This window comes from Oryzias latipes, chromosome 1 (genome assembly GCF_002234675.1).
Source record: "Oryzias latipes chromosome 1, ASM223467v1".
NCBI classification, from domain to species: Eukaryota; Metazoa; Chordata; class Actinopteri; order Beloniformes; family Adrianichthyidae; genus Oryzias; species Oryzias latipes.
Window position 1 is genome coordinate 30,764,063 of NC_019859.2, and position 12,928 is coordinate 30,776,990.

At 40.8% G+C, this 12,928-nt stretch overlaps 2 protein-coding genes across 5 annotated transcripts; both read right to left on the minus strand.

Annotated features, from left to right (window-relative positions):
* Window positions 1-138: 138 nt before the first annotated feature.
* LOC101158748 (ADP-ribosylation factor-binding protein GGA1) lies at window positions 139-7,933 on the minus strand. Of its 2 annotated transcripts, XM_023960310.1 has the most exons (17): window positions 7,806-7,933; window positions 7,335-7,419; window positions 7,090-7,165; window positions 6,902-7,000; window positions 6,541-6,664; window positions 4,644-4,744; window positions 4,372-4,452; window positions 3,943-4,080; window positions 3,603-3,684; window positions 3,424-3,534; window positions 3,201-3,344; window positions 3,077-3,120; window positions 2,795-2,979; window positions 2,490-2,716; window positions 1,809-1,978; window positions 1,258-1,368; window positions 139-1,177 (listed from the first exon to the last, which is right to left on the minus strand). In XM_023960310.1, the coding sequence occupies exons 1-17, from the start codon at window positions 7,849-7,851 to the stop codon at window positions 1,067-1,069; spliced, it is 1,935 nt and encodes a 644-aa protein (XP_023816078.1). In that variant the 5' UTR covers window positions 7,852-7,933; the 3' UTR covers window positions 139-1,066. The 2 variants fall into 2 exon arrangements, with proteins under 2 accessions (XP_023816078.1, XP_023816085.1); XM_023960317.1 differs by lacking the exons at window positions 139-1,177; window positions 1,258-1,368 and having other exon boundaries at window positions 1,809-2,004.
* Window positions 7,934-8,372: 439 nt separating this feature from the next.
* On the minus strand, window positions 8,373-12,886 carry LOC111948253. Of its 3 annotated transcripts, none has more exons than XM_023960340.1 (4): window positions 12,230-12,886; window positions 9,645-10,702; window positions 9,392-9,559; window positions 8,373-8,855 (listed from the first exon to the last, which is right to left on the minus strand). In XM_023960340.1, the coding sequence occupies exons 1-4, from the start codon at window positions 12,551-12,553 to the stop codon at window positions 8,786-8,788; spliced, it is 1,620 nt and encodes a 539-aa protein (XP_023816108.1). In that variant the 5' UTR covers window positions 12,554-12,886; the 3' UTR covers window positions 8,373-8,785. The 3 variants fall into 3 exon arrangements, with proteins under 3 accessions (XP_023816108.1, XP_023816100.1, XP_023816103.1); XM_023960332.1 differs by having other exon boundaries at window positions 9,243-9,559; window positions 12,230-12,879; XM_023960335.1 differs by lacking the exon at window positions 12,230-12,886 and having other exon boundaries at window positions 9,243-9,559; window positions 9,645-10,885.
* Between the last annotated feature and the right edge of the window lie 42 nt (window positions 12,887-12,928).

The following is a 12,928-nucleotide window of genomic DNA, read 5'->3' on the forward strand; positions in this document are numbered from 1 at the left end:
TTCACTATTGGGGACAAAAGGGACAATGCACTTTAAGGTTACCTTTAAGGCCATGGAATGCATTGTGTGACTTTGACAAAGTTTTTACTTTTAAGCAGCAAAAAAAAAAAGAAAAAAAAAAGAACTTGCTTTATAGACTTCTTTTGATTTCATTTTATTTTATATATAAACCCAAGAGATTTGCATCAAACCTCTTCCCCAGTCAAGTCAGCATTTCCAGGTAACAACATGATTTGATATGTTATACAAAGGGAAAATACATGACAACAGAAACTGCAAACATAAATACAAGACAGAAGAACGGGATATCTCCGGCACCGGTGGCAGAATTAAACCACGTGCTGCAATGCCCGTGCAGGACTTCACATGTCCTCTTTGGGTAAATCAATGGAAAATAGGTAAACCCAATGTGAAAAATGATTTTAAAATAAAAGTGCATTCATTTCAGTGAAAAACATGAAAGGACATTTTGTGTAGAAAACAAAGTGCAGAAATGAAGAATACCTGTAGATGTGAGAAAATGAAACGACATTAACAACCAGCTCCCTTGCATGCAGAGCTTCTGGAACTCTGATAACGTTTGAAGCAAACCAGAGAGACGAGGCCAACAGGCCTGTCGACCCTTTCAGCAAGAATTACCACGCTGCTATTAACTCCCTGGACAGGTTTGGCTGAGAAAACCGCTGAGACGGTACTGAGGGACCCAACTCCTTCCTGTAGTTTCAGTTCCTCTGCACGAGCTTGTGAAAAAACAAGTGAGAAGACATGGAAAGCTGTGCAAAGAACCAGCTGAGACACCAGCGGTTCCACGTCCTTCACTCGGGTAAGTGAGCTGGACGACTTCAAACATCTTCCAAAAGTCGCCGGATTGAATCCTGACAGCTAACAGTATGTCGACACATACCACTGCTTTTCTTTTTGGAGGAGGAGACAAAGGAGGAGGAGCAAAAGAAAAGAAGGCACAGGTAACTTGTTTTCACAAAGCCCGCCACGTCCAAACTCCCAGAACAGAGTCTGAAAGCACTAAGACGTGAGGAGAGCAGCTGCAGGAGGCCCGACCTCCTCACTAAAGGTTCCCCCAAGTGTTAGGGGGAGGGAACTGGTCCACATCTCCAGACTCATCGTGAGATTTGCCCCCCAGGTTGAAGGTTAATTTGTACCGCAGTCTGACTTTTTCCTGAAACGAGAAAGACGTTGGCTCTCATCTCCATGACAACGTGGAGGAAGGTGCAGAGGAGACTGAGGAGGGGGGAGTACCTTGTGAGGATTGGCCAGCAGCAGGATCTGTGTGATGGCGGCCGGAGGCAGGAGGGGGTTAAAGGCTGGGAGTTCAGAGCTTGAGGGGGGTTGCAGCTTTACCTTCATCACCTGAAACAAATTCACAACGATGCAGTTTTTGACATCTACGACTAACAAACTTTCACTTCGTTTAAAATCAAAAGCTTTTTGAAATGGCAACGGCCATGTTTGCATTCACGGCATTTTCTGGATAAACAGCCTAATCTAGATTCATATTCAGAATATTAAATAATATTCTGCAGTTTTCTCAGGACATCAAATAAAGTTCAGTAGACAGCACACATGTATTACTGTAGTCAAAGCCCATGAACAGATAAACATGCAGCTTCAAGATGGAAGCAGCTTTGTGTTATGAAGCAGTTTGGAAGTGAACCCACAGCTGCTGACGGCACACATTTGTCAACATGGATCACAGAGACATCAGAGTGAGCGACGAGTCAAACCGGTGAGTCTCAAAACGCAGCAGGCTTCAGGCCTGACGGGTGAAGAGCAGAGGAACCTGGACCTACTTTGGGCACGGCAGCCTGGAAACGGATGTTGGTGACAGGTACGGGAGCTGAGGACAGCATGGAGATGATCACCACCAGCACGTCAGGTCTCAAAGGAGGACAGTCCCGTGCAAAGGTGAACAAGACCCGCAGACTGTTCTTGTCAAATACAGTCACTGGCAAAAGACTGCCTGAAACACAGGAAACATGCAGGTTCCTACAGATTAAAAAAAAAAAAAATATATATATATATATATATATATATATATATATATATATATATATATATATATATATATATATATATATATATATATATATATATATATATATATATATATATATATATATATATATCTTCTCTGCTTATGGTTTTCAGTTTTCAAAAATATTCTCCTGCTGTTCTTCCTCATATTCTTGCACACATGGTTTTATCAAATGTGACTTTCAGAAGGAATACAAGGTATCTCCAATTTAGGATAAAATCCTTTTCTAACCCAAAAAAATTAAAACCAAAATAACATAAAATAAAACTTTAAAAAGCACAGAAATTTAACTCAGAGAGAATATTTAGAAAAAATCCCTAAAAGTTCCATCCATGTTTGCTCTAATCCTATCAGTCCACACAGAAAACGGTCTTCCGTCACAGCCATAATGAGGTCTCTGAATCGAGGATTAACTAATAAATTCTGCAGTTCTTACTTGGGTGGATGGACTCCAGAGGCACAGTAACCTCAGCTAGTGAGATGTTGTCATAAAGGTCAGCGGCTGAAGACGACCCTTCCTCTGCAGGGTTAGAGATGAGGGAGGTGTAAGGCTTCTCTGAGTGGACGGCTGGGCTGGACGTGGGGGCAGCAGGCCTGGTGGTGAGGCTGGACTTGGTCCCCAGGTCTCTTAAAAGGACTTTAGATTGAGGCTGGAGCTTGTCCCTGAACAAAGAACCAAAACTGTGTGACGTGGAAGCTGAAAGCGCCCATCCCAGCATTGCTAACCGTTTCCTCTACTACCATTTGATTTGCTGGCTTTCTGGAGGTAGAGATTGCTGTAACAAGGTCTTTCCTAGCAGGTCCAGCTCCTCCATGGCTTTGGAAGAGGAGCCTCGTCCTGATGGAGCCGGCAGCAGCTGAGTTGCAGCTGGAACAAGCACTGCTGCTGGCGCACTCTGAGAGGACAGCTCTGCAGCGTTTGACGACTGAGGTTAAACAAGTCAAACAGAGTCTATGTCAGTCGTAGCTGATCCGAAGGTGTTCTTTTTTTGCATGCAGGGATGAAGAAATGATGTAACGCACCTGAGAAGCTTTGTTTGAGTCACAGTTTTCTGTTACATTCAGTCCTAAGAGATCAGAAATGAGAGAATGAAGAATCAACTCCCACTTGATTTGAGGAGCAGCACATCTGATGGTGTTTTCTTACCCAAAGACATGAGTTCGTCATCTAACAGACACAAGCCTACATTATTACTGTAGCTGAAGGGCTCTGCATTGGAGGCTTCTGACTTCCCCGAGAGGTTAAGTCCTGTTAAGTCTAAGAGTGCTGAACTGCTGCTTAGTTTTGAGTCTGCCAAAAAAAAGACATCAAACGTTAAGGCGAAGTTCTACTAACTTCTGGGACCCGGGAGGCGGCCTCACAGACTCACCTTGGTGTGGGATTGTGGGGATGCCGTCTTTTGTGACCTCCTCACCATTTACCAGCTGTCTGTACAGATTGATGACTTGAGTCAAGCTGTCGTTGGCCTGCAGGATGTCCGCTGTAAGCAACAGAGCAGTTAGCAGCATCTCAACGGGATTCGGGCCCGTCCCATCTAGGCAGAATTACCTAAAGCTTCATCATTGTCCTCCGTGTCGCTGGCCAGTCTGAACAGCGTCGGTCTCATCTTTTCACACCGTTGGTAGAGATCCTGCATGTGGAAACGTTTAAAGAAATAAAAGGCAACCCCCCCCCCCCCTTTCTTTCTTTCTTTTCGTTTTAACAATCTCTCTTTAATGTTTAAAGGATGGTAAAAAAAACGTCATTTCTGGAGGGAATAAAGACCAGAACAGCTGTGAGCTTTTCCAAACATTTGGGCATGTCAGCGTGTTCTGGAGCAATTGCAACAGAATCACCAGCCTGTAAAATGACAGAACATGGTTTCTCAAAGTTGCTGAGCTCTCCCAACCTTAATGAGCTCCTGGTTGCTCTGGGAGCAGCTCTCCATGCCGTAGCCCTCCAGCAGCTGGCTCAGCAGGCTCACGCTCTCCTTCACCTCCTGAATGGCGTTGACTCGCTTTGATACTTTCTCCACTCGCTTTTCATCCTGGAAAAAAACAGTTCCTCGTTACCATGGCAAAAACAAGGCAACATCAACAGCTTCAGACCATTTCTCCGTATGGTAAACATGATAAGATGTGTAGGAAGCTCAGTTTTGACCTGCAAAAATCATTACAGCCAAACATTTTAACAATAAACTTCGTTCATTTGAATTTTTACTTGGAGATTAGACCATAAGATGATGAGATCATAATTACTATTAGAACCCTTTTTTCTTTTGTTTGTGTTCAGTATGTTGGTTCCAAACGGCACTTTTAGTAAAGGAAGCCTCTGTCACCTCTTGGACCATTTCCTTGATGAGCTTGTTTGCTGCTCTTAAATCATCCGGATGAGTGCTCTTCAACAAGCTCGACAGCGTCTACAGAAAGAGGACGAGGAAGAGGAGAAAGGAAAGAGGAGGAGAACTCTGTGAACCACCGTTTCCTCCACGATGTTCCAGCATCCCATCATTTCATACACTTATGAGGGACATGTGAGGAGAATTAGCTGGATACAAATGTGTTTTTCCAACAGAAAAATAAAAAAATGAAATTAGCTGCTCCTCCTTGCCTTGGATTTCTCTTCGTCATCAAAGATGGCACTTTTGGTCCTGGGTGGAGGTGGTGGGAGGGGCTCGTCATCAGGAAGCACAGGGTCTTGCTTAACAATACCTGGAAACAGCCGAAGCAACAATCGACCTCATGCGCAACAAGAAATCTGCTCAGCTCCAGCTTTGTGTATTTCTCTTGTTAGTAGATCATAAGCGTAACAATGTATAATTGGCTTAATCAATTTATATTCCTAAAATCCAGCCAGATCAATCTGAGGCGAGTTGTTCATCCAATCGATTTATACTATTGAAAAAATCCTTTGAAAAAGAAATTAATCAATTATATCGATATTGGAAAATACCTTTTGGATTGAGACTCATTAGGTTTATTTAACTCTTAGGTAAAAATAACCAAGTGCATCAGAGCAGACAACACACATGATGAAAAACGATCATTCCAGTCCAATGTGTGGAAACACTTAAGCAAAGACTTGGATTGTTTGGATGTGGAAAAACAACAGTGGGCTGGACTTTAGGAAGCTAAAATGTGAATGGAATTGCTATTCCGTTTTTTTGTACAAATATTTAATTTACACTTGATTATATCACAAGAAATCCGGAAAACTTCACCTGCACTGTTCAGTACCAGCTATTTATGCCCGAGTCAAACCTTTCTTCTGTGGAAAACGGATCATCCAAACAGAGGTGTTTCAGAGCAGAACATGAACCAACTCCAAACATCTGGCCTCTGAAACCCTTAACTCCTTGACCTTTCAGATGACCTTTCAAATGTTTGCCAACCAATTGTTACGTTTGTTTTGCCAACGTACAGCTGTTGTGACATTATTACTCAAAGTATAAGCATCCTCCTCTTTTCTGACTCAACAGACCTCAAAAAGTTCCCTGTGCTGAAAACCCTTCCACAGCATTCCATGTGCAATACAATGAAAACTGTGTTCACTGTTCAACGCCACATTTGGTAATCTTCAGTTTCCAGTTTCAGATGTGACTGGAATGAAGCCCTCCTACAACCATCTCTGAAGACATCCAACAATTGTTCATAACATCTCTGACTCATCCCTCTCAGTACTGGGATGGAAACCCCTTTCATAGAATCTGTCATAGAAGCTTTTTCCACAATCGTTGAACAGAGGACCTGTGGCGCTCACATGAGCGGTTCCTCTCAGCCCAGCGTGAAAGGAACAACGTGGGATCCAGTAGCATGTTACGGCTGTGGCCGTATTCGCTATTCTTCTGTGTGTTGTGTCTTTACTTCTATATCAGAGTGGGACTTTGTTGTTTTTGTGGATCTTTGTTTGTCTGATTATTTTCAGGTGTGGCTTCTACTGGACCATATGTTATCTCCCGTTTATGAAGAGGTAATTTTGCGATTTAAACGTTTGCTTTGTTCTTCGGGATCAACAAGTAGAATCAGGGAGAGAAATAAGAGGGAAAAAATGAAAAGTTCACAGAAGATTGTAGATTTCTTCATTAGCAAGCAAAGGATAAAAGGAGAAAACGGGAAGGGAAGGTCGGAGCAGCAACCATCAGGGTCCACAGTGAGTTTTCCAGATCAAGGAATGAGTGTGAGAATGGAAGAATTGATGTTTCTAATGGACATAATATGGTTCTGTCTGAATACATTGACATGGTCATACTAATCTTGCTTTTTAGCCAGTGTAACTGTAAATAGGTTGTAGTATGGCCGCATCATGTAAATATTGTTAAATGTGAAATAAACGCTGTCCTTTTTTTAAAATAAAAACCTAAAGGTATGAAGAGGGTTTCCTGTGGTTTGGTTTGATTTTCCTTACGATACGAGAAGCATTAACGTTTTCTGATTTGAATAGGTTTTGGGGTCATTTAAATGTGCCCCCTTTGCCAAACCTGTGGCCAGATCATCTCTGAGGCTCTCACCTTGCTTCTTCAGCATCTGATAAGCTTCTGCTATCTTGGTCTCTTCAGGAAGCCTTACAGTCCAGCAGTACATCATTTCCAGGATCTTCTTCTTCACTGGCTCAGGAGCCCGGCATCCTAGATACTACACACACACATACACACACACACACATACACACACACACACAAGGCTGAGGAATGCTCTGTGTATCTGAATAAACTGATGATCAGTGGGGCTTCTTTTCCGGCTAAATGCGCCAAACGGACAGTTAAAACCTGCAGTGCTTTATCTACGCCTTCATGTCGTTCTTTAAGATTTGATCAAAGTAACTTTTAAGAGTTTAAACTCGTCCAGAAAGACAGAAAAGCTGAGCTTCTACCTTTGGTGAGACCACCTTGATGAGCTCATTCAGGAAGCGAAACTTTCCCACTTCCGTGTGAAATCTCTTCCCACAGTTCTTCACACACGTTTCCAGAGCCTGCACAATCAACACACTTTGTTTTATCTTTTTGAAAATTGCAGTAAAAAACATGGTTCAAGTCTTCTGCGTCGTATTGCAGCTCTTACAGTCAGCGCCTGCATGGCTTCCCACTCCTGAGGAGACTGGATCTTATGGGCCAGGAGTCTGGAGGCAAGCTGGGGGCTGATGACAGAAACCCAGATGACACATGCTGCATGAGTGTGTGACTTTTTTTTTTTTAATGGACGTATGTTATCATTTTGGAGGAGAATAAGTGGATTTCTTCAGTTAGATCAATGTAAAGGTAGTTTTTCCTCATTGGTGTTAACTGTGTGGTCCATCAGAACCTCACCCATCCTGGTTCTGGTCGAGCTCATCACAGAACGCCTTGATGCTGCTCCAGTCAGTCTCCTTGTTCAGGGGGCTGGTGGCTTTATCTGCAGAAGAAAAACATGGAGTGTGGGCTTTGATCATCATGTCGCGTGGGCTGAAGTTTGACACTTCGTGACAGGAGGGGACGATCCTCCGGAAGCTCGAGGGTTCGGTTCACATTCGGTACCGAAATGACAGAGACGCTCGCGGGTCTCCGAGTCCGACCACCTCTGACTTGAAAGTCAAACGTAGAAACAGCAGAGATCAGTGACGTTTGTCCAAAATCAGCTGCTTGCAGTTTGACGGAGGACATTTCTGGCTTCAGTCAGACGCCGCAGTGTGAGCATGATGACACCGCGTAGGCGCCTTGGTGTTATCAAGCCGAATATCTTTGCTGTTTCACCGGGACAGAAAACGTAACCAGCCATTCCTGCAATGTTTGAGAACTTACTGATGTGAGACTGCAGACTGGCCCCATCTGAAGGCGCCGCCGCCATCTTTGCCACCCTGAAGTAAGCTTCCGATTTGTTCTACATAGCGCCGATAAAAGGCCAATCTGCTGTTAGTCCCTCAGGAATCCAGATCAAGACGTCTGCATTGTCATTTTTTATCATAATAAAAAAATAACAATAAAAGTGTCTGATAAGTTTTTAAATTATAACACTAAAATCTAATATTATTAATTAATATTATTATTAAATAGTAATATGTCATATTTTTAATTAATGACTTCTTTCACATTATTAAACTCTGTTTTTGTGCGCACATTTGCAATAATATTTTATTCATCATCATTATTATTATTATTATTTATCAAACACTTACATTGTCAGAGGTGTAAAAAGTACTCAAAAATTTTACTCAAGTGAAAGTACAAGTACTTAGGGAAAATTTTACTCAATTAAAAGTAAAAGTATCTGGCTAGAATCTTACTTGAGTAAAAGTAAAAAAGTACTCCATTAAAATTGTACTTGAGTATTAAGGAAGTAAAAGTAAAAGCAAGAAAGAAAACTAGAGATTCTTGTTTAAGCTTTTAATCTCAAAAAACATTAAATGAAATGCATACAAGGTTTTATCCTGCTTTAGAACTGTTTGTATTTAATTATCAAACTATAAGACAGACAATCTAATGCCAGTACACGCTACTCAAAGTTGTAAAACCTCAGATTTAACTTCAGTAGAAGCTGATTCTCAAAATTGTTAGTGTCAAGCCTAGCTCTTTTGGGGCTGAAAAGCAATCCTGCAGTGCTGAAAAGCCTCTCACAGGCAGCCGATGCGGGAAGAGGTGTATTAGTCTTGATAGAGAGGCTGCAAATAGCAGGAAACGTGAGCAGAGACTCCCTGGTGTCTGAAACACAGGCCAGATATCCATCCAACTCTTTGCTGGCTTCATGTGTTGTCGGTTTCAAAGAAGCGAAAAAATCTTCATCATCAGATGAACTGTTGGCCAATTCCTTCTTGTGGTCCAAAGGCTCCAGATGCACTCTGATGTAGTCCATGCCTACAAGCACAGTGAGCAGACACAAAGAAAAGTTTGGTTGAGGGGCTTCTGACTGGGAACAAATTTTATGGATTTTGTCATTAACTACATTTACGTGCAGTCATCTACATCTAAAATCATGCAAATCCCTTATTTTAGCATAAAATCTAACTGCATTTCCAAACCACATATGATACATATGAGTTTGGTTTCAAGAAACACTGAGGGATAACTACAACCTGCTGCAAGAATACTTTACATCAATATTCATATTGAGATCACAGCCAAAGATGGGATATAACATTCCTAAAAAGTGCAAAAATAAATAAATAAAAGAATAATTTTGGTATGGCTCAAAGGTTGCCCAGATTAGAATTCGTCAAGTGTATGTTGCTTGCATTCATTTACCTCGTTTTATGATGGTTTCATCATTTGTCCAAGAGGTCCGAAATTTAGGGAGAAGGATGGCAGCTGCTATGATCTCAGGATCTTCAAACATATGCTTGAATCGTGTTTGGATTCCTTGTTGTAGGGCATCCACAAGTGGGTCACAGTACCTGAGAGAATGGTGGAGTCGCTGAAGTTTCAAGCTTAACTGATGGACACTAGGCAGCAGCCACCCCAGCTGTGTATTCGTTTCCGCTTGCAAGATGTCGAGTACTTTTGCAACTGGACGCATTGTGTTGGCCCACTCTGTCAAGAACAGCATTTCTGCTGGATTAAACCTACAGGAGAAATCAGCATAATCAAAGAGTATTAAACAAAAACAACCCACATTTGTTTACATCGATAGAGGGGAAAAACACTTACATTGGAACCTCAAGAGAGGTGCATATATTCCGAAGTGCGCCTTCTCCTGCTTCTTTGCAAATTTGAAGAATTCTGTCAACAGCCATAAAAGTTGAATTCCACCGCGTTTGGTTTGGCCTTAAAAGCTGAAGCCGGCTTTCTGATTCAACAGCTTCAGCTGCTAGAGCCGATCGGCTGCTTTTATTCCATAAAGCTTGGCATTTGCCAAAGACAGATCTGTAGAGTTTCTTGTAGTGTTCATTTGAGAGAGCTTTTTGGGCATCAACGCTTGAGACTAGGTTAAGTAAGTGACAGGCACACTTTTGATGTTTTGGTAGCTGGAATTCGAAGCCATCGTCTTGGTCCAGGACTCGTGAGGCATCTTGGAATTCCACACCATCACTTCCCTCACCACAGCCTTCAGAATCAGTGTCATCACTTTCACACCTTCTTGCCTCAGTCTCGATATCATTGTTTTCCACACCAAAAACTCTGAAAGCCTTCATAAAGTTGGAACCACTGTCTGTGGTTGTGCAAACAACCTTGTCACGTATTTCATACTCTGAGTGGATATCATTCATGGCACTGGCCAGTACCTCAAAAGTATGAGAGCCCATTAATCTTTTGCAGGCAAGTGCAGCGGAATGTCTTTCAAGACTTCCAGGGTTGATCCAGTGAGCAGTTACACCAATGAATGACTTTCTACGTGCAGTCCAACAATCCGTTGTGGTTGCAATCCATTCAACTTCACTCATGGCAGCAGTCACTTTCTGTTTCATGATCAGAGCAGCTTCAGCTATCTTGGAGCGTAAAGTAGGCCTTGTAATGACAGAAATGCCAGGCTGCAGTGTACTAATCAGCTCTTTAAATGATGGCAGATCAACAGTGCTGAAAGGATGAAGTCCTTGAATGATGTACCTTAATATAGCTTTGTTCACAGTGACTGGAGACACATGTTTGACTGGGAAAACTGAGTCAACTTTCAGTTGCTTACTGCTGGAAGCATGGGTGGAGGTCCCGATCTTTCTCTTCTGTGCTGTCAATTTAGAGTAGTTTTTGAGGTAATTTGGGTGCATTCTCTGTAAAAACAACAAATAAATATTTATATTGTATGCAATAAATGTAACAATTACACATACACTCTCTGATTACAGCATTAAAGGGTTAGTTCACCCAAAAATGAAAAGATGTCATTAATGACTCACCCTCATGTCGTTCCAAGCCCGTAACACCTCCGTTCATCTTCGGAACACAGTTTAAGATATTTTAGATTTAGTCCGAGAGCTTTCTGTCCCTCCACTGAAAATGTATGTACGGTATACTGTCCATGTCCAGAAAGGTAATAAAAACATCAAAGTAGTCCATGTGACATCAGTGGGTTAGGTAGAATTATTTGAAGCATCGAAAATACATTTTGGTCCAAAAATAACAAAACCTACGACTTTATTCAGCATTGTAGCGTCACTGCGAAGTCGTGAACGCGGATTGACAACAGACCCGGAAGAGAATACAATGCCGAATAAAGTCGTAGGTTTTGTTATTTTTGGACCAAAATGTATTCGATGCTTCAAAAAATTCTAACTAACCCACTGATGTCACATGGACTACTTTGATGTTTTTATTACCTTTCTGGACATGGACAGTATACCGTACATACATTCTCAATGGAGGCACAGAAAGCTCTCGGACTAAATCTAAAATATCTTAAACTGTGTTCTGAAGATGAACGGAGGTCTTACGGGCTTGGAACGACATGAGGGCGAGTCATTAATGACATTATTTTCATTTTTGGGTGAACTAACCCTTTAATAAAACTGACATTTGCAGCCAATTGCACACTTTATAATGTTAAATACTTGTTGATTTTAGAAATACAGTAGCATTTAGTGACAATCAAACATTAATTTTATTTCTGATTATATTGACAAAAACACAGGACTGTAAGGCTGACATGACAGGGTGAATTGATTTCATTACATTAGTTTTGATGGTAACACTTTTACAATAAGGTTCGTTAGTTAACTACATTAGTTAACATGAACTAATAATGAACTGCACGTATACATGTTAATTTCAACATTTACTAATACTTTATATCTTGTTAACATTAGTTAATGCACTGTGAACTAACATGAACAAACAATGAACATCTGTATTTCTATTAACTAACGTTAACAAAGATTAACAGATACAGTAACAAATGTATTGCTCATGGTTATTTAATGTTAGTTAATACATGAACTAATCAACCTCATTGTAAAGTGTTACCGTTTTGACAATACAACATGTTTGGAAAAAAATTTCTCGCTTGGTTTTCTTGTGTTTTGCATGAATTCAAACACAATGAGAGCACGGAATGATAATGATTATTCAAAGCTGCAATAGGCGCCAAATTTCCCGTGGACCTAACGTTACCAATTACAAATGCATTTTAGCATTTTATTACGTGAGCCTTATATTGTCAATCGCATGCATTAGTGAAAATAGGCCTACTACACATATAAAAGGCGCGCCATCAACGTCAAAACATGCACACCCAAAAAAAAAAAAAAAAAAAAAAAAAAAAAAAAAAACTATCAGTAAAACAAAATACTTAATGTACTTACCTCAATATGCTTCCTTAGGTTTGATGGCGAACTTTTGAAGGCCGATATTTCTTTATTAAGCGGGAGACAGAGGACACATTTCATCTTGAATGAATCTTTATTTACACCACTTAAAGAAAAGAATTCGCGAAGATACGGCCACGGGTGCTCTTGATCCTGTGGCTGATTTTGGACTGTGCTGCTCGCAGCTGCTGATGAATCACATACTTCCTCCATTTTCTTCCACTGATTGACTGTTATAATTTCCCTAATTTCCAGGTCAAGGTGCTGTGCATTGTGGTAATAGATGTGACATGACGTCACTTCCAAAGGACCAATGAACATGTCTGACCAATTTCATATAATGTGAAAACGATTTTCATAGGCAGAATAAATAACATTTAAATTAAACTGGGCATCAGCGCAATTCAATTGGTTTGGTAATAGCAAGGGAAAATAGAATGAAGTGATCTCCAAAAAATAAGTACTTTTTGACTGTAAATAAAATTGTAAGGAGTAAAAAGTACTTTTTTTTCTAAAAAAATGTAATTAAGTAAAAGTAAAAGTATTGATTTTTAATTGTACTCAAGTAAAGTAAAAATCCCCAAAAATAATACTTAAGTACAGTAATCAAGTAAAATTACTCAAGTACTTTACACCTCTGTACATTGTCCATGCAGCCCTGAAGTGCTGTACAGTGTCAGAATAACAAAAAAAAAA

Excerpts from the sequence above, each read along its gene's own strand:
- LOC101158748 (XM_023960310.1), bottom strand. The coding sequence starts at position 7,851 with ATGGCGGCGGCGCCTTCAGATGGGGCCAGTCTGCAGTCTCACATCA. Across the intron at positions 2,717-2,794 it reads GAAAGCCAGCAAATCAAATG|GGACAAGCTCCAGCCTCAAT; the intron begins GTAGTAGAGGAA and ends TTCTTTGTTCAG. Across the intron at positions 1,979-2,489 it reads TCTGGAGTCCATCCACCCAA|GCAGTCTTTTGCCAGTGACT; the intron begins GTAAGAACTGCA and ends CCTGTGTTTCAG.
- LOC111948253 (XM_023960332.1), bottom strand. The coding sequence starts at position 12,553 with ATGTTCATTGGTCCTTTGGAAGTGACGTCATGTCACATCTATTACCAC. Across the intron at positions 10,703-12,229 it reads ACCTAAGGAAGCATATTGAG|AGAATGCACCCAAATTACCT; the intron begins GTAAGTACATTA and ends TTGTTTTTACAG. Across the intron at positions 9,560-9,644 it reads ACCTCTCTTGAGGTTCCAAT|GTTTAATCCAGCAGAAATGC; the intron begins GTAAGTGTTTTT and ends TTTCTCCTGTAG.